The 19,371-nt window shown below is 39.2% G+C and overlaps 1 protein-coding gene across 1 annotated transcript; it reads right to left on the bottom strand.

The window, feature by feature from the left end:
• Window positions 1-8,655: 8,655 nt before the first annotated feature.
• Window positions 8,656-13,456, bottom strand: CALHM4 (calcium homeostasis modulator family member 4). The gene is made up of 2 exons (XM_059176359.1): window positions 12,899-13,456; window positions 8,656-9,042 (listed from the first exon to the last, which is right to left on the bottom strand). The coding sequence occupies exons 1-2, from the start codon at window positions 13,454-13,456 to the stop codon at window positions 8,656-8,658; spliced, it is 945 nt and encodes a 314-aa protein (XP_059032342.1).
• Between the last annotated feature and the right edge of the window lie 5,915 nt (window positions 13,457-19,371).

Below are 19,371 nucleotides of genomic sequence, written 5' to 3' on the forward strand. Positions count from 1 at the left end.
TTTCAGCATAACAGTATTCATTGTTTTTGCACCACACCAGTGCTCCATGCAATCCGTGCCCTCTGGTACCCTGACCACCCACCACCTGGTACCCTGACCTCCCACCCCCTGCCCCTTCAAAACCCTCAGATTGTTTTTCAGAGTCCATAGTCTCTCATGATTCACCTCCCTTTCCAATTTCCCCCAACTCCCTCTCCTCTCTAACTCCCCATGTCCTCTGTGCTCTTTGTTATGCTCCACAAATAAGTGAAACCATATGATAATTGACTCTATCTGCTTGACTTATTTCACTCAGCATAATCTCTTCCAGTCCCGTCCATGTTGATACAAAAGTTGGGTATTCATCCTTTCTGATGGAGGCATAATACTCCATAGTGTATATGGACCACATCTTCCTTATCCATTCATCCATTGAAGGGCATCTTGGTTCTTTCCACAGTTTGGCGACCGTGGCCATTGCTGCTATAAACATTGGGGTACAGATGGCCCTTCTTTTCACTACATCTGTATGTTTGGGGTAAATACCCAGGAGTGCAATTGCAGGGTCATAGGGAAGTTCTATTTTTAATTTCTTGAGGAATCTCCACACTGTTCTCTAAAGAGGCTGCACCAACTTGCATTCTCACCAATAGTATAAGAGGGTTCCCCTTTCTCCACATCCCCTCCAACACATGTTGTTTCCTGTCTTGCTAATTTTGGCCATTCTAACTGGTGTAAGAAATCACTAAGAATTTTTTTGTTGATCTCTAATTTCATTTCATTTTGACAATGACAAAGACACTTCACAGATGCAGGAAGGCCCTTTACTCCCTGAAATGGGGGAATTGTTATGAGGCAAACTGGCTTTCTTTTAGTGTTTCATTTTTAATATATAAAGATGTTAGAGGATAGGAGTGTTTCAAGCTCTGCAGATAGGCAAATGGTGTAGGGAGAACATTACAGGATCTGAGGCCAGAAGTGAGAAGCCCAGCTTTAGCTACTTATAAGCTAAATAAGCTTATAAGATCATTCATAGAACAGGAAATAATGCAAATTCAAAAATAGGATATTAGTGTTATTTATAATTTTGAATGTATAGAATATCTTCTGAAGCACCTCTGCTCTCTGTTGCTGTTCTCCATTCATCCTCATTACTAAAGAATACTGTCCCTAAAATATTTGTCTTACTCATTTGTATTCATCTAAGTTTCTTTGCAAGTAATGCAAACTCTCAGTTGCTATTTCCTAATATTATCAGTCTTTAAAAACTGTTTTGGTGTTTTTTACTTGTCTATGCCTATGAATTTTCTAGGCACTCTTCACTACTCTCAGATGCACAGAATTTCAAATTGCCTATTTAAAGGTTAATCCTAATTCTTTTAGTTCTTGTGGCTAATGTTTCATTTAGCCAGGTGTCCCAACACTCATCACTAGTCACAAGTACAAATAGCCATATGAAATTCTAATTTTGTGTCCTCTGGAGTGTTCCTTGAAGGGTAGTGATCCCAGTATCACTTCGAGCCTAACACCTCCCTACTTACCCCCTCATTTACAATCTGCTTTAACTCAACATGGGAGTCAGAGTGATCTTGCTACAGTGTAAATCAGGTCATGTCACTGTACTCATAACTGACCGCTCCCCCCCCCAAACTGAAGGCCCGTCTGGCTTCCTTAACCCTCACCTGCACATCTTGTTACCCTTTTGACCTTATCTCCTACTGCTCTGCCACCTATTTTCTGGTCCTGCCACACTACCCTCCTTACAGTTCCTGCAGCATGCAGTGCAGATTCTCCTCCTGACGTCTTTGCACTTGCTTTCCCTCTGGTTGGGTGCTCGCTTCGGCAGCACATATGCTTTCCCTCTGGTTGGCATGCTCTTCCTCCCCTACCTACATGGCTCCCTCCCTCACTTCCTTCAGGTTTTTCCTCAAATGTAACTCTCCCTGAGGCTACCTTGATTACCTGGCTTAAAATTACAATCACTCTTCTCAGTATGCCCTATCCTCTTTACCTAATTTTATTTTTCTCATGGCATGTTAAAATTGCACTAGAAATATGTATTCATATTATTCTCCCCCATTTCTCTCTCTCTCTCACACACACACACACACACACTCACACATACCTTTTCTTTGGATTTGAAAGAGACTGGGTGGAGAAGGAGAGAAAGTGAAGGAGCAAAAATATAGAAGAAGATAGGGTTAGGGAGATACAATATAAATTACTTAAAATGTAGAAGGAAAATGAACTTCAGAGTTAAAAAACACTTAAGTCAAATTATTTTTTGGCTTCTTGTGAGAAAATATAGTGAAGGGTTGAATCAGCGGCACCCCAAGGGTATGTAGTTTCCTGGGCAAACATGTTTTTTTTTTTGGGGGGGGGGGGTCTATCTATATAAGCAATATTATTAAAAGGTGTATTTTAAAAATTCATGGGCAAAGTAAGATATGGTGATTTACTGATAAAGATTTAAAGTAGTAGAAACATGTATGCATTTCTTTGTTTAATCAGTGAGCATGAAGGTTGTCTGTACTGCCCATGTACCATCTCTTCACGTTCTTTATCATGAAATGCACTGCTCCTATCTAACTGCCTATCTCCCACCATGAAAAAAAGAAAAAAAGTAACAGTGCTGTTACTACTCAGAATGCCAAGACTCTTTGTAATTTCTACTGAAACAATCAGTTCTTGCTTCTGCAGTATCCTAATGCCATTAAGGTAATGTTGGCCATATCCTTCTCATTAAGTTCCATCATCCAACATGTTGCTCTTGAGTACTGGCTTCTAGTGGTTTTCTCAAAGAATGTGCTCTTTTGTTGATGTCCACAAATGCAAGTCTTACCCAGAAGTATGCCAGAAAATGAGAGTGATCATTTGTTTTCTAGTCACACTAAACTTACTACACATCTTCCAACCGTGTCTTGATTTCTTCGGGCCTGGATCACCGCATCCCTAGAATGGGATCTCTTTCAGTGTCAGCAGCACCATACCTTCCAGGTGGGTGGATCCGGTTCAGCAGTTGCATTGGCCAGCAAGAAATGCACTTGACTAGCCCGGGAGAGCACAAAACCACCACATGATCTGGGGCTGGGGAGGACAGCCATCCGAAGGGCCAGTTGTAAGCCTCAGAGTACTTGAAGCACCACCCCAGTGGTCTACCAAACCCAAGGCACATAGCTTGTGCTTGTCCCTACCCTGGGTGCCAGTGCAGTGCACTTGAGTTAGGGACCTGCAACCACCCCACTTTGGGTGCCATAGACATAGTGGGGAATACCCCCAGCTCCATGCTCCAGGAAGGAAAGACCTGGGTCCACCCAATGAGGTCCAACTCCAGGAGCGCCATATGAGGGGGCTCTAGAAAATTTCCAAGAAGGAGCTCAAAACACCCGATGCCCTGATGGCAAGTAGTACTGAAATGCATACCGAATTATACTATTCTTGCTCCACCATTTGGATAGTTTTTTCCTTTGGCTTTATCGTCCCCACAAAATACAGATCTTTCTCTGGTCTGCTAGGACTTCATAGGATCTGTAAAATTATATTGGAATAAAAATGCTTATTTTGTAGGCAGCTTTCTCAAAGTCAAGTTAAAGTGAAAGAATGAGAAGCATAACCTAAATAATAAGCCCATTTTTCTTGATCTCTAAAATTTATATAATCAAAAAACACCACATAGATCCAGATTTGCCTTCCCCCCTCCATTGGTATGTGTTTTCTCATAGTTCAGTTCCTACAATATGTCCATGTTATGAAATAATTCACAGTACATAGTTCTGTTGATGTCACTCCCTGGCAACTAAAGAAAAATATATTTAAATGTTTTGTATTTGTAGTTTAGGCTGAAATATCTATTGATACCTAAAAAATGTGTATCCAGCTGTTCTTTATGCATTTTAGAATACCTTCAGTTCTAACACATTATTTATAAAGTATTCTATTATAGATTATTTATTTACCAGGAGCAAGATTTGCCTAGGGCAGAGCATCAGTGCATATAGAATCCCAGGATACTTGTGCTAGAAATTACCTTGAAGAGGCCCTAACCCAGGACATGTCATTCATGACCAGCTTGTGGGTTCATAAATTTCCTGAAATGCGTTGGTAGGTATATTAGTTTGATGCCCCTGGAACAAATTACCACAACCTTGGTGGCTTTACACAGTGCAAATTTATTAAAGTTCTGTAACTATAAGAATAGTATATAATTCTGACTGGTCTGACACCAATTACACAGGTCTCAGTAGGCTGAAGTCAAGGTATTATTGGGGCTATGTTCCAGAGGCTTTAGGGGAAAAATCTATTTACTGTGTTTTGCAGGTTCTAGAGGCTGTCTGCCTTCCTTTGGCTCATGACCCCCTCCATCTTCAAAGCCAGCAATGGCTAATTTCTCGGGTGTCACTCTGATACTCCTTGATACTCCTTTTGGGTTTTCACTTTGCCTTTGCTGACTATGCCCCTCTTACAAGGAAGCTTATGATTACTTTGGGCCCCCCAGGATAATCTGGGATATATCTCCATTTCAAAATACTTGATCACATCTACAATGGTTCTTTTGCCATGTAAAGCCCAGCATAACATTCACAAATTCCAGGATTCTAACATCAACATCTTTGGGGAGACCACGATTTAGTCTACCCTAGTGTGTAAACTCTGAGACCAATGAGCCCATCTCCATGTGTTTTTCTGAAAAATAGCTTGCCCCGTAATGGCTTTTCAAAGAGATCTGTGACTTGATATAGTTTAATCACTCCCACAGTTTTGTCACCCTCCCTGTCTCATGTAAGGGAACATTAAAGTCCCAGAGAGATTGACTTATCGAAAACCATATGAATGAGAGATGTTTCCCAGACTCAATTTTTGACCCCTCATAACTAGAGCCTGCCAAAAACAAGTTGGCAGACGATAGCAGTGTCCTGCCCATTCCGTGCATGGAAAGAATGCCTGAGCCTCCTGGGAAGCCCGCAGTTTGTCTGCGGCTAACAGAATTGCTGCCACTGGCTGTAGCGTAGCTCAGATCCAAAGTGATGCCCCAGTGAGAGTGCACATCTCACTTTGTTAAGAAGCACAGTGCCTTGAAGCTGAGCCTGTCTACCTTCAGGTACAGTGGAAATGAAAAGAGAGGGGCAGAGATGTGATAGAGTACCTTATTGTCAGAGCTCAGGGTGTTTTAGTTATTCACTTTCAGACATAGCAGGAGAATTCTTCTGACACCTGCAAGGCCTTGGAAGGTTGATCAGCTGTCTGCTGTTGCTGTATTCCAGCATAGTACTATGGAGTGCAGGATCAGAAGTCTGACTGCTAGAGCCAGATTCTATCTCTATCACTACGAGTCTGTGTCCTTTGGCAAATTGCTTGACTTCTCAGTATCTCAGTTGCTTCATCATTAAAATGGGGGGACTTACTTTACTGGGATAAGATAGGCTTTAGGGATTCCAATTATGAATGTTTCCATAGTTCACCAGTTATGTCAGTGAGACAGCATTTCCTATGTGTAGAATTTCACATACACAAAATTGCTTCACATTCTCTGTTATTCACGCCATTTCAGCAAGTCATATCAGAATATATGATTATGTTTACCAGTTTGTTGCAAAGAGTAAATGGGATAAATTTGTTTAAAGTAGCTGGCATATAATAAATACTACATACTATTTTTACTACTATTAACTATTACAGATGGGTGCAGATACTTGTCTTGGCCACTGGGGACAGCAGAGGAAACAACACTTCGAATCCATTTCTGTCTAAAGTTCTGGTGTACTGAGATTAAAGAAGTTTAAATGTACCTGGTGGTTAGTGCAGAAAAATAATTCAGTTCGGAAATGATATAGTTGATATAGTTTGCCTCTCTGGAAACACTGTTCATTGATCTTTGGTCCACCAGTCCCATTTATAGATGTGTGCCCCACAGCTAAAGGATAAAGTTGTGTAGCTATGTAGCTGAGGACAGCCTGCCGATATCTGTTCTTTAGTTACCAGGGCTAAATTTTGGTAGATTTATTTACAAGCTAACATTATATTGCTACACTTCATATTTTGAGGTAGCAAATAACTACCTAGTCTTGCATTTGAAAGGCCTTTTGTCGACGGTAATATTTTAAAGTTTTAAGGTCAATGTGGTTTTCCTTTGCACTAAACCAAATGCAGAAAGCACTTTGGAAATTCACTTTCTTGTTTCTTATTACAATCCTGCATTTGAATTTTTTAATAGAATTTGAGATTGGGAACAGTGAAAGAGAAAGGAGAGAAAGGAGACAAAGAAGATAAATGTAAGTATGATTCTGCAATTTGGCTTTGGAAAACATAAAGCTGGATAAAACACATCTAAACATTTATATTAGGGCGCCTGGGTGGCTCAGTGGGTTAAAGCCTCTGCCTTCGGCTCAGGTCATGTTCCCAGGGTCCTGGGATCGAGCCCTGCATCGGGCTCTCTGCTCAGCAGGGAGCCTGCTTCCTCCTCTCTCTCTGCCTGCCTCTCTGCCTGCTTATGATCTCTGACTGTCAAATAAATAAAATCTTTAAAAAAAATAAATAAATAAATAAATAAAAAAATAAAAAAAATAAACATTTATATTGCATTTGTCTTCCAGAAAGGAGGCAGCTTAGATTGTGGTGGTGGGATGGGGAGCTGACAAAGTCAAAGTTAAGAAATGAGCAAGTCTGTACATATGCCAACCCACAGCATTTGATGTAGTAGCCAAAAGCATTTGGTAACAAAATATAAGGTAGTATTAGCATATAATTGATTTTAATTATATGTCTTAAAATTACATATATCCACTAGGCATTAAGAGGAGGAAGTACAATGTTCTTAATGGAAAAGTCTTGTCTAACTGGCTGTGGAACAAAAGAATATTCTGGACAAACACACATACACACACACACAAACGTACATACACATACACACATACACACACACATGAATGAGAATTTTATTTATTTAATTGGAAATGGGTAGTATACAATGAAATCTTCAGGGATGTAAACCACCCTTCAAACACTCACGTAGTGGCTGTAAAGCATCTGAAGCCATGTAGAAAAGCCAAAGATTACTTTAATCCTTTGCTAAAAAGCGCTAGTGGAAGATCATGATTACATGATTTAGAATATAAACTGTGCCTGTCATAGTCTGAAGGAGTTTGGTGTACAATGGGCTTCCAGAATCTAGTAAAAAGAAAATTTCCTGGTGTTACTGTATATAAACAACTATTATCGTTTTTCTAATGATGTAATGCTTTAACTTTATATACTCTTTGATCCTTCTGTTAACTGAAAATCTTATTGGAGAGTATGTACTATGGCATAATCCCCCAAAACTAATAAAATAATTCTGAGCATGGTGTAAAGTGTTGATTGAACTATTCTGTCCCAATACAGAGGAATTTCAAAAACTCCCAGACAAATAGAGTGATAGAATTTTAGTGCTGGAGGAGACTGTGGAGAACAAAATGGACATAACCTTCCATATTTACACAACTCATTTACATCAGAGCCAAATGAGGACCCTAGTCACCTTCTACAACTTCTCGGTTTTTTTTTTTTTTAAGGATCCCTCTTGTAATATCAAGTCAGCCAGTCTTGTGTATGGATTTATGTGATAAAGTTGGAATAGCTTTCCTCAGCCACTTTAAAAAGTTCAGTACATTAACATTCTTTTGAAAGTGGAACACCAGCAAATGTCTTTAGACAGAAAATTAGAAAACTTAAATATTAGAAGTATGAAGTCACAGAGAAGAGTCAGGTGGGTTTCCCCTTTCGGAGTTTTAGACAACAGATGTACAAATGTAGGTGGCAGTCTCATATCCCTCAACAGATTTTGAGTGCAAGGGTACAAACTGATCATGAGAAGACACAGATAGTGTCTCTGCAGTAGAGACACACTGCACAGAAGGGAAGCTTTCTAGAATAAACTTTATATGTTGTGGCTATAAAAATGCTCCTAGTGTGGAGCTGCTATAAATAACATTTATGATACTAATGATGATAGAATAATGCATCATCGTCCCCTGGTTATGGCAGAATGACTCAAGACCTTCTTGCATGGGTTTCTCCCTTACATGTTATCAGCTTAGAAAGGACTTTTTTAATTCTAGTTCCCAAAAGGTCAGATATTTAAGATCAAAAGAAGGGACAGAAACAAGTGAAAAGTTGCTGAATATTAAAGAGGTAGAAATAAAGAAAACTAGAAATTAGAGATGGGGGAATAATGATAGACATGGAACACAAAGAGAAAGGGAGAAAGTAATGTGTGTTGGCACTTATTTTAGGAAAGGCACTGTGCTGAGCACTTTGCTTATATTATCACCTTTAATCCTCACCACAGCTCTATGAAGTAACTATTATGTGCAGATAACAAAATGGCCTTCAAAATATCAGTTTTCCCACAGTTAACCAAGTAACAGAACCAAGATTCCCATTCTAATATGACTTCAAAATCCATATTGTTTTAATCAAACCAATACAGGCATCACCAGACCACCACAGAGATTTCAAAAACAGAGATTAGCACAATGATCAGATAAACTGCTTTCGGAAGAAGCATCTTGAATGGACTTATTTAAACAAATATCAGAAGAGACAGAAAAGATGAAGGGATTACACTGAAACTCCATCATCACGAGAGTGAAGTATCTTTTAAGCAACCTGAATCTGTTAGAGCAACCTGAGGTGCTATAATCAAGGTTTTAATTCAATCCCTTCCGGTTTGCTTTCCTCATTATCCTCATCCACCCTATCTCTAAGGAAGCTGTAGTGACCTTGCAAGTCCTCACCCATGCAGAGAAGACTGGGTGCTGAAATATCTCTCCAGTCCTGACACGAAGGAATACGGATGTGTCTGACATCTTCCTTTCCAGGAATGAAGCCGAAGAGTTTCTTTATGCGCTGCATGATGAGGAGTCGTGAATGTTGCTCGGCGGCTTGTTCAAAGAGCTCCCTCTCATTGTGGAGGTGGTTGGTCCAATAGCAGTGCTGCAGAGATGTGAGGGGAGAGCAGCACCTCGCCAAGCAGCGGGAGACTAGGGCAGCGATGGTTGCCAGGGTGATCAGAATCCAGCCCAGCATCTTGATGTAGTTATTTAAAAGAAAAGCAGAAAACGTAAATATAGTAAGTATCAAAGGAACAGACCCCGTAAGAAGGATTCCTGAGAAATAAACTGTGGGTAAGAAATTTTGGTGGGGGGAAGCCTAGGTGGTTCAGTCAGTTAAACATCTGCCTTCTGCTCTGGTCCCAGCCTCCTGGGATCAAGTCCCACATCGGTCTCCTTGCTCAGCGGGAAGCCTGCTTCTGCCTCTGCCTGCCACTCCCCCTGCTTGTGTGCTCGCTCTCGCTCTCACTCTCTCTCTCTCTCTCCCTGTCAAATAAATAAATAAATAAAAATTTTCCAAGAAAAGAAAAGAAATTTGTGGGGCACCTGGATGGCTTAGTCCTTAAGTGTCTGCCTTCAGGGTCAGGTCATAATCCCAGAGTCCTGGGGTTGAGCCCTGCATCCAGCTCCCTGCTCAGCAGGAGGCCTGCTTCTCCCTCTCCCACTCTCCCAAGGCCTCTGCTTGTGCTTCCCCTCTCGCTGTCTCTCTCAAATAGCTCCCACTCTCCCAAGGCCTCTGCTTGTGCTTCCCCTCTCGCTGTCTCTCTCAAATAAATAAATAAAATCTTTTAAAAAATTTGAGATCACCTATTTAAAAAAAAAACAAATTTGTTTTTCTAGTCTTTGAAATAATAACAAGGTACTGATCACTTAGTATGGATATAGGCATGATGGAGAGAATAAGCCCAACCATTTCAGTTTGGTTTGGGGACTACAAAAGATATTGACCTGTTAACTTGGAATGGATTAAAACTACTGTCCTTGAAGTGGCAGATGCTATAATTCACCAATTACTCTTGTGTAGGATACATAAACCATACTCTTTGGTTTTAGCTCAACTTTCCTCCCCAACAATTAGGGACAGGTCAAACATCCTTTGGGTGCTTAATAACTATTTGATAATGAGATAATGATGGTGATGAAAATGATGATATGATAGATAATAATGGTAGCTTCCTAAGTGCCTTCTTAATAATGTGCTTACAGGTATCCATTGATATTTCTTCCTGAGTTGCTCTTACCTTTTATTTTTCGTGACCAAAGAAGACACTTATGTACCTAAATGGAAAGCACCTTATTATTTTCCTTTTCCTTTCCTTCCTCCTTCAAATAGTTATTTGCTGACCAGTTTTATGATTCATTTTTGAAATATACTGTGAAAGGAAAATTAACTATATTTTATTTACATTTAGTGCCCTCTTTGAAAGACTGACATAATGGCTGTTTTCTAGTCTTAAAACTCTTTTTTTAATTATTCTTTTTTCAATAATTAGCTATTATTATGTAAAGTAAGAGAGGCAAGTTCCACAGGTATAAGGAAGCCAGCAGTCAGCAGCCTCAGTCTGGGAGGTGAAGGCCTCTCCCCCAGCTTGTGATTCACCAGTAGGCCTGGAATTACCAGTGTGAGCTCAGCAGAGCTGCTGCACTCAGTGGAGGCTAAAATCTGCAAAGTGACACTCACAGCAATTTAATTTGAGAGAGGACAGCACAGTGGAGGAAAGGCCATCTGAGATGCCCATTAATTCATCAGCCATAATTTATTGAGTCCCAGGTTGACCTGCCACCATGTTCTATACATGGTTGTTGGTGATGCGGACTCAGATGTGAATAATTTAAGATATATTCACTCTTTCCACAGTCTTTAAGCCTAAAGAGGGAGACAAAATAACAAACTAGGAAATATGGTAAAATGTAATCGTTTCTTGTATCAGTAAGCACAGTGGGAGAGAAGTGAACTCATCTTAAGGAAGAGGAGGATCAGGGAGTGCTTCCCAGAGGAGATGATGTTCAGACTTAAATATTAAAGGGTAGTTCACCAGATGCAAGAAGTTGAGGAGAGCTCTAATAAGAGAAAAAGAAAAATAAGAGCATGAAGAGTTAGGAGAACCTCAACAAGTTTGTACCTCCAGGGTCATAAGAGTCACGTAGAAAAGTGGTCAGAAACCAGACACTGAAGGACCTTGTATTTCATGACAGGATTCTGGATTTCTGATTGGGCTAGTCAAAAATCATCAAAGAACTTTATACGGGGATTGGGAGAGGTGGTGCTCATCATTCAATTTGCATTTAGAAAGATAATTTTGGCATGGCTGTGAAAATTGATTAAAATTGGGTAAAACTCATGTCACGAAGCTATTTTAGAATGAGGTATGGGCAGAGAAAGGGTTTGAACTTAATATGATCTTGTGACCAACTCAGAAAAATCAAACAGAAAGACAGTGTATATTCTTCAAATGAGATTGAATTTCAAGGTGGTTGTAAAGGAAAGACAGCCTGGTGAAATGGAAACAGTATGACTTTTGACTATCTCAATCAACCATTTATTAGCTCTTTGAACTTATATGAGTTACATTAACTCTTTGAGCTTTGGTTTCCTCATCTGTAAAATGGGGTTGATTATACCTCTCTCAAGAGTCTAAGGATTAGAATTAAATGTGAACTGTTTATGCAGTAATGATAAACATCTTAATAAATATTAGTTTTGTGGCCATTGATCCAAAAGCATCCACTGGCTGATGACATTCTGAACCATAAAACTATCTTTTCACAGAAGTCTTTGTATGCATCAAATAAGACATTTTATTTTCACTTTAAGAAAATCTTACCAGAGGCACCTGGGTGGCTCAGTGGGCTAAGCCTCGCCTTCGGCTCAGGTCATGATCTCAGGGTCCTGGGATTAAGCCCTGAATCGGGCTCTCTGCTCAACAGGGAGCCTGCTTCCCCATTTCTCTCTGCCTGCCCCTCTACCTACTTGTGATTTCTCTCTCTCTCTGTCAAATAAATAAAATCTTAAAAAAAAAAAAAAGGAAAATCTTACCACTGTGTATTACATGTTAGTGTTTTTTTTTTTGAGCAAGAACATTTTTGAAAGCTTAAAATTGCCTCACTGATTATTTGACTTTTCACCTATCTAAGTACTCTGCCTGAGCTTTAGGGCTAGTGTAAAATGTTGAGATGGAGACTATCATAATGAGATTTCTAATTTTGCTTAAATAGGGCTATGCAACGCACAGTATTCTATGTGCTGATAACAATTTTTCTTCAACAAAATAACACTAGCACTTCTAAATTTTAATAGTTAAAAAGTGATGAGTGAAAAAGTGTATGCCTTTGCAATAAAGAGTTTAAAATTAATGTATTTTTATTGTATTGTAGTGGTTTACAAATGTGCTTTTTATCCCAGATCCCTCGGAGAAAGTGATGAATGCCAGTGACTCTCTGTATTCACAAAATACACTTACACTTCTTAAATTTAACCTGTAAGTACAGTAGATACAGGTCTTTTCCCTGACTCCTCCCACCACTTCACATAAACTGGTCTGAGGACATTAAATTTAGAGCCATCACTGGAATTTATTTTAACCTCTAATTTTAGATAAAATTTTAAGACACAAGAATGAATATTTCAGAATATGCAAGGTGGAATGAGGTAATTTAGTATTATTATTAAAATATCAAAAATTGTTTGTTTTTAATATGGAATGTGGACACAAGGCTGAGCCCTTTAGATGTATTAGCTCATTTGTTACTCACCCCAACCTTATGTGGTAGACCTTGTTAATATCACCATTTTACAGTGGAGAAAAGTGGAAACATGGATAAGTTATATGACTTGTTCAAGGTTTTGCAGGTTAATAAATGTCAAAGCAAGATTCTAACACAGGTCTGCTTACTCACAAGCCCAACATCCTAACCGTATGTATATAGCCGCTCACTAAAAATCACTTTGGTGGATGGCATTGAGTTTGTGTACTCAGATAACACTAGAAGCATTAGGAATGCTTAGAATGCTTAGAAAACAAACAAACAAACAAACAAAACCAAGAACTTACTTGTGACTGGTATCTGTGCCGGAGAGCTACTTCATCTCTTACCAGGATCATGTCAGATGGAGCTGATTTGCCGCATGGAAACCCAGCCAGGATCTCCTTCCGTTTGTTGACGCTGACATTGTCAAACACAGAGTAATGGTCCACAGGTGCAAACTCACTTGCCGCACATTCATAGTAGGTGCCTGTCAGCAGGGTTACGGCCAGCCACGTTAATGGCGCAACAAGTGCCCTCCCGGTGATGCTGAAGAACTGAAGACAGGCCAGCTTGCGCTCCAGAGGGCTGATTCTCCGCTGAGGAGGGCCACAGCTGCAGCAGTATTCACTGGTCATGGTCCACATTTGGCTTCTCAGAGCATAGCCAGCAACCAGAAGGATCAAGGCTGGAATGACTAGAAAAGCAGAACCATAGTAGAAATTTTTCCCAACCTGACAGGGACAACTGAAGGTAAAAGAGGAGAAAAGCTGTTGCGCACCAATGGTCGAAGCAGCAATTAAAGAATTCATAAATGTTCCACTTCTCTGCAGGGAAGATACGATATTGTTGAGAGTCGGGCTCATTGTTGGGAAGCTCTGACACAAATGGCCTTTTCTGATCATTACACTCCACCAGCTATAACCATTTTATGGGATCTTACTGGTTTAACTGGCTGTGTCAAGTGACCCAACATCCTCATATGTTTAAAGGATTCTAGCATCTTTCCTTGTGTAGTTTGTGAATCCTGAGCTAATTAATGGACTTCAGATTCCACCCAGGAAAAACTAGAGAAGAGATTCATCTGGAACGAGGGACAGGAAAAACTGCTGCAGCATATCATTCCACTAAGAAGAGAATGGCTTGCTTGCAAAACAAACTGCTGCCATCTCTCCATGTGGTGCTCTGTGGGACACGACCTGCTCGGCACCAGCAAATAGAGCATTGGAAGCAAAACAGAGAACATTCTTACCCTTTACTAGACCAGGATTTAGTTACCATAAAATTATGACACAAGGCATAACAGAAATTATCAAATAATAGAGTAATCCAAGCTTTAGGGCTGTCTGGAACATCCATAACCTAAGAGTTCTGCCAGAAGATCCCAAAAGCTTTCCCCAAAAGAAGAACAAGACCTAGGTACCCCTAAAGCCAAATCACAAAACAAATATTCTAATTTTGCATAAAAGTGCAATTTGTATTGACAGAACGTAATATAATAATGTGTTGCCTTGTAAGTTAAGTTGAAATTTTGTTTATATGCTATCTTTTTGTCACATGAAAATGTGATACTTAGGCATTGGTAAAATTAAGTATCTATGAAAAGAAATAAAATAATCAAATACATGAGGTGTTTTCTATATTTATTTAATCAGAAAATATTTATTATATGACTTCTATAAAGAAGGCACTGGACAAGGCTTGTTTGGGTTAATAAAAAGTGAGTAAGATATAATTTCTCTTCTCAAACTCTCAACTGGGTGTGGTTAAATACATAATTACTGAATTGAAACATAATGCTGAGGAATTCACCCAAAGTATACAATCAAGTATTACAGTATAAAATAACATATTTTAAAAACCAATTCAAGGAAACAAAAGACAGATTAAGCAACTCCATAATAGGAGTCCCAGAAGGAAAGAAAAATGAAAGGATAGGCAGAGAAACAATATTTGAAGAGAAATAACTGAGAATTTGGCAGAATCGACGAAAGTTCTCACATCAGAAGAGTGTTAGATGTTCTGAATAGTGCAAATAAAGACAAATTGACATATAAACATGCCACAGTAAAACTGCAGAGTGTGAAGCATGAAGAGATGTTATAAAAAATTTTTTTAAAAAGTACCGGAAAGAAGAAACAGAAAACTACAAAAGAATGGCCTTAGACGGAGGAAAGATTTCTCATTAGCAACACTAGAGACAACAGAGGAAAGATTTCTCATTAGCAACACTAGAGACAAAAGGCAACATGTTCAGAATGCTTAGTATCAGATACAATACCACTCAAGACAGAATTAAATAAAGATACATACGTTAATTTTAAAAAGAGATGCATAAAGGCTAAGGGAATTTACTACTCACAGGGTCTCATAAAAAGCATTATTAAAGGATATAGTTCAACAAGAAAAATGAACTCTAAGGAAAGACATAGGACAAAAAATAATGATGAGTATAAATATGATATTTTTAAGTTATTTTCTTTAATTATTAGCTGTAGAAAGAATTACTTTTTTACTTTACGAGACAGAACTAAGGCAATACAGGGATATAATAAGATATCACTGGGAAATGGCTAAAATTAAGAAAACTGACAATACCAGATGTTGGTGAAGATTGCGAAGTAACTGGAACACACACATATACACACACACACACTCTCTCTCTTCTTTAAGATTTATTTATTTTAGCATTCCAGGGTGGTTAAGTGTTGGTTAAGTGTTGCCCTCAGCTCAGGTCATGATCTCAGAGTCATAGGATCAAGTCCCACATCAGGCTCCCTGCTCAGCAGTGAGTCTTCCTCTCTTTATCCCTCCGCCCCTCTGCCTGCTTGTGCTCTTTCTGTTGCTCTCTCCCTCCCAGATAAATAAATAAAATCTTTTTTTAAAAGATATATTTATTTTAGAGAGAGAGAGAGAGCATGGCAGGGAGAGGCGGAGGGAGGAGAAAGAAAATCTCCAGCAGACTCCACTATGAGCATGGAGTCCAAGTTGGAGCTTGATCTTGACACCCTGGAATCATGACCTGAGCCGAAATCATGAGTCCGATACTTAACCAACTGAGCTACCCATGTAGTGGGAATATAAAATGGAATAACCACTGTGGAAAACTGTCAGTTTTTTCTAAAAGAGTAGCTATGTACCCAGTATATAATACATTTACCTCCTAGATACTTGCTCAAGAGAAATGAAAGTATAAGTCCGCATGAAAACTCATACTTGAATGTCCACAGTAGTTTTATTTATAGTACCTGCAAATCGAAACAACACAAATGTCCATCAATAAGTGAGTAGATCAAAAAATTGTTATATATCCATATGATGAATACTACTCTGCAAGATAAAAGGATTAAACTATTGATATATGCAATAAGAAGAATGAATTCAAAAGGACATTCTGAATTAAAGAATTTAAGCAAAAGAGTACATAATGTATGACTCCATATAAAATTCTAAAAAATTCAAATGAATTGATACTGACACAAAATAAGCCAGTACTTGCCTAGGGAGTGGAGGAGGAGGAATAAGAAGAGAGTGATTACCAAGGGGCGTGAGAAGACTTTAAAGAGTTGTATCAATTTATAATGACAGGGTTTTAATTTATGGAGGTGACCGAGAGATGACAGGGAGATGCCAAAGCCATTGACAGAAGATTTCTTACTTTCATTTATCAAGAGAAGAGGACATGCCAGGCCATGCAGGGAAGCACAGGTTTGGTCAGGGTGCAGAAAGGAAGACAGGAGACCCTATGCCAGAGCTTTTATTGGGATTTCCATGGTAAAGACAAGGTAAGGCATGGGAAACAGCTTAGGATTGGTTAGTTTAAATAATTCTGATGGGCTTTGGGGCATAAGGGCTGGCACTGCTTGTCCAGTACCTGGTCCCAGGTTGGTCTAGAGCAGGGGAAACAGTGGCTTGATGTATGAAAGGTAGATAAGAAGGTGGTTCTAGGTATGGGCTCTGGATTGAGGGGGGAGATACAAATGGCTTTGGCTGGTAGTGCAGCCCTATAATTAATGGATGCCAACTTGACAAAGAATAAGATAACAGAGTTCAAACAGGGGTAGTGGGAATAATTATGTTGATTGATTTGATGGCTTCAGGGGTGCCAAAATGCATCAAATTGTAAATCAATTTATATCTCATTAAAGCAGTAAAATTTTAAGTATAAATCAAATAATTGATATATAGATCATTCAAAAGCAGGAAAGAAAAAGGGAATACTAACTACTAACTGGAAAAGAGATTGTAAGCAAAGGGGAAATGATGGTAAAAGAAAACACAAAATAATGGTAAAAATGAAACCAAACACATCAGTAATCACACACACACACAAAATTTTACATACCTAACAATTACCGCAAGTCATGACATGCCAGGCACTGTTCTAAGAACTATGATGAGATACTAATGTTATACTCAACTTCTTTACACATGAGAAAACTGAGGCACGGAGAGATAGAGGAAATTGCACAGGGTCATACAGAGATGCTGGAAGAATCAGGATTAGGAGCCCAATTGTCTGGCACACACATTTCACCACCACACCAAAGCTGGAGTAAACTTACCTCCAGAGTGATTAAAAAACAGAGTCATACTGCCTATAAAGGCACCTAAAACTAGACCACACACAAAGCTTGAAAAATAAAGGTATTAGAAGATATTTAACTGAGAATAATAAAATTAAAATACGGCAAAACTTAACTAAAGACAAAAAGTGTCAAAAGGGCTAATTTGGAACGCTCCATTATAATAAAAGGAACAATCCATTAGGAAGCTATAACAATTGTCAACTCATATGTCTGAAATATATAAAGCCAAAACTGGTCAAGTTACATGGAGACTTCTTATAATCAGAGATTTTAACCATATCTTTATCAGAAATGACTAACATGAGGGTATAAAGGATATGAACAACAAGCAAGCTTTATCTAAAGTATATGTAGTAGTCTATCATAGTATTTCCATTCCATTTCATTAGTAATGTCCAATAACAAAGAAACAGATTAAGAAGCCACAGAAATAGAATGCTATAGACGAGGAGTGTACCATATAGGGCTCAAAGACTAAACTGGCCCACAGCCTGTTTTCTGTGGCTGTGAGCTAAAAATGGTTTTTACGTCTTAACACAGTTGGAAAAAAATTTTTTTCAGTATTTCATAACACGTGAAATTGCATGAAACTCAAATCTCTATGTTTACAAATAAAGTTTTATGGGCACCTAGGCACACCTGTTCCTAAATTGTCTATGGCTGCTTTTCCACCACAATAGCAGAGTTGAGTGGTTGTGACAGAGTCCCTATGTCCATAAAATTTAAAATATCTACTCTCTGGCCCTTTACAGAATAAGTTGGCTGACCTCCGCTATAGAGGCTGTGAAAATAAACTATCTAGAGTGACAGCTATTTATATGGATAAATTGTAACAAAGAACTAAGAAGGAAAAATGCAAGCTGTAGGATAGGTACAGTATGACCAATTATGTAAAGATTTTGAAACAAAACGACATTACATATTCTTTGTGGTTACTAACATATGTAGAATTTAAAGACAAGAATAGGGGGGCGCCTAGGTAGCTCAGAGGGTGAAGCCTCTGCCTTCGACTCAGGTCATGATCTCAGGGTCCTGAGATTGAGCCCCGCATCGGGCTCTCTGCTCAGCAGGGAGCCAGCTTCCCCCCACCCCCCGCCTGCCTCTCTCCCTACTTGTGATCTCTCTTTCTCTCATTCTGTCAAATAAATAAATAAAATCTTTTTTAAAAAATAAAATAAAATAAAAACAAGAATAGGAATGAGAAATACCGAGTTCTGCGTAGTGATGACCACTGAGGAGGATAGACTAAATTTAAGGAGGGGGCTGGCTAACTCACTTGTATCAGTACTGCTTTATTGCTTACAGCAGAGCCTGAAAGATCTAGCAGCTCATTCAATAGAGCTTGGTAATAACCACATCTTCCTTATGCTTATAATTTCATATTTTAAAAGTCCATTTCATGGAACACATAAGAAGTAAGGAAGCAGAGAAGGAAACTGTAGGCCACTCAGGGAACAAGGCAGGAAAGGATGGAGCATTGATTGATGAGAACTCACTACAGGGCGTCAAAGTCTTGCCATAAAAGCATTTGTTGATTACAAATTCTGGAGTGTTTATTGTTGTTTACAGTCAAAAGAACAAGTGGCTTCCTCAGGGGTACCTGTGTGGCACTTGTCAGTGATCATCAAGGATTTACCTCTGACTGATCAACTTCCTCCAGGGTTTTGTAACCAATCGGTCTTTTCGCTAAAAAGAGCTTGCTGTCACCTGTCTATCCAACATATAAAATGTCTGTTCGTCAGCAGAGACCCATCTAGCAGCTCATTCGCTGGGGATATGCTGGCGCACCGATGGGGAAATCAGATATGACAGCTGGAGCAGCCCTCAGAGGGTTGGGGTGTTGAGTGTATCATCACTTATTTTACATAAAGAAGTTTGGTTAAAATAAACACAAAAGCAGTCTTACAAGAGAAGTTGCAAAGAGAGAACAAGTTCCGGTACAGATGTGATGTGATGACCACGTCTGAGAGTTTGTGGGCGCTCTCAGATCACGATAACAGGGCTGACACATCAACAGATATTGCCTTCGTTAGCACCTCCCAGGTCCCTACCCAGCTACCCAGGAACCTGCCAGGGGACCATTCTCAGGGAGCAGCCCAGTTCATCATTTCCTTGGGCTCCAAATTCTAGCCTAGGCTACCAAAAGAACTCCTAATAAAACAGCAAAACTCCTCTGCATTATTGTGAAACCA

Source organism: Mustela lutreola, chromosome 6 (genome assembly GCF_030435805.1).
Source record: "Mustela lutreola isolate mMusLut2 chromosome 6, mMusLut2.pri, whole genome shotgun sequence".
NCBI classification, from domain to species: domain Eukaryota; kingdom Metazoa; phylum Chordata; class Mammalia; order Carnivora; family Mustelidae; genus Mustela; species Mustela lutreola.

What these genes read in the sequence shown, in the direction of transcription:
- CALHM4 (XM_059176359.1), bottom strand. Translation starts at nt 13,456, where the DNA reads ATGAGCCCGACTCTCAACAATATCGTATCTTCCCTGCAGAGAAGTGGA. An exon ending in GGCACAGATACCAGTCACAA is followed by an intron (nt 9,043 to 12,898) that starts GTAAGTTCTTGG and finishes AACTACATCAAG; the next exon opens with ATGCTGGGCTGGATTCTGAT.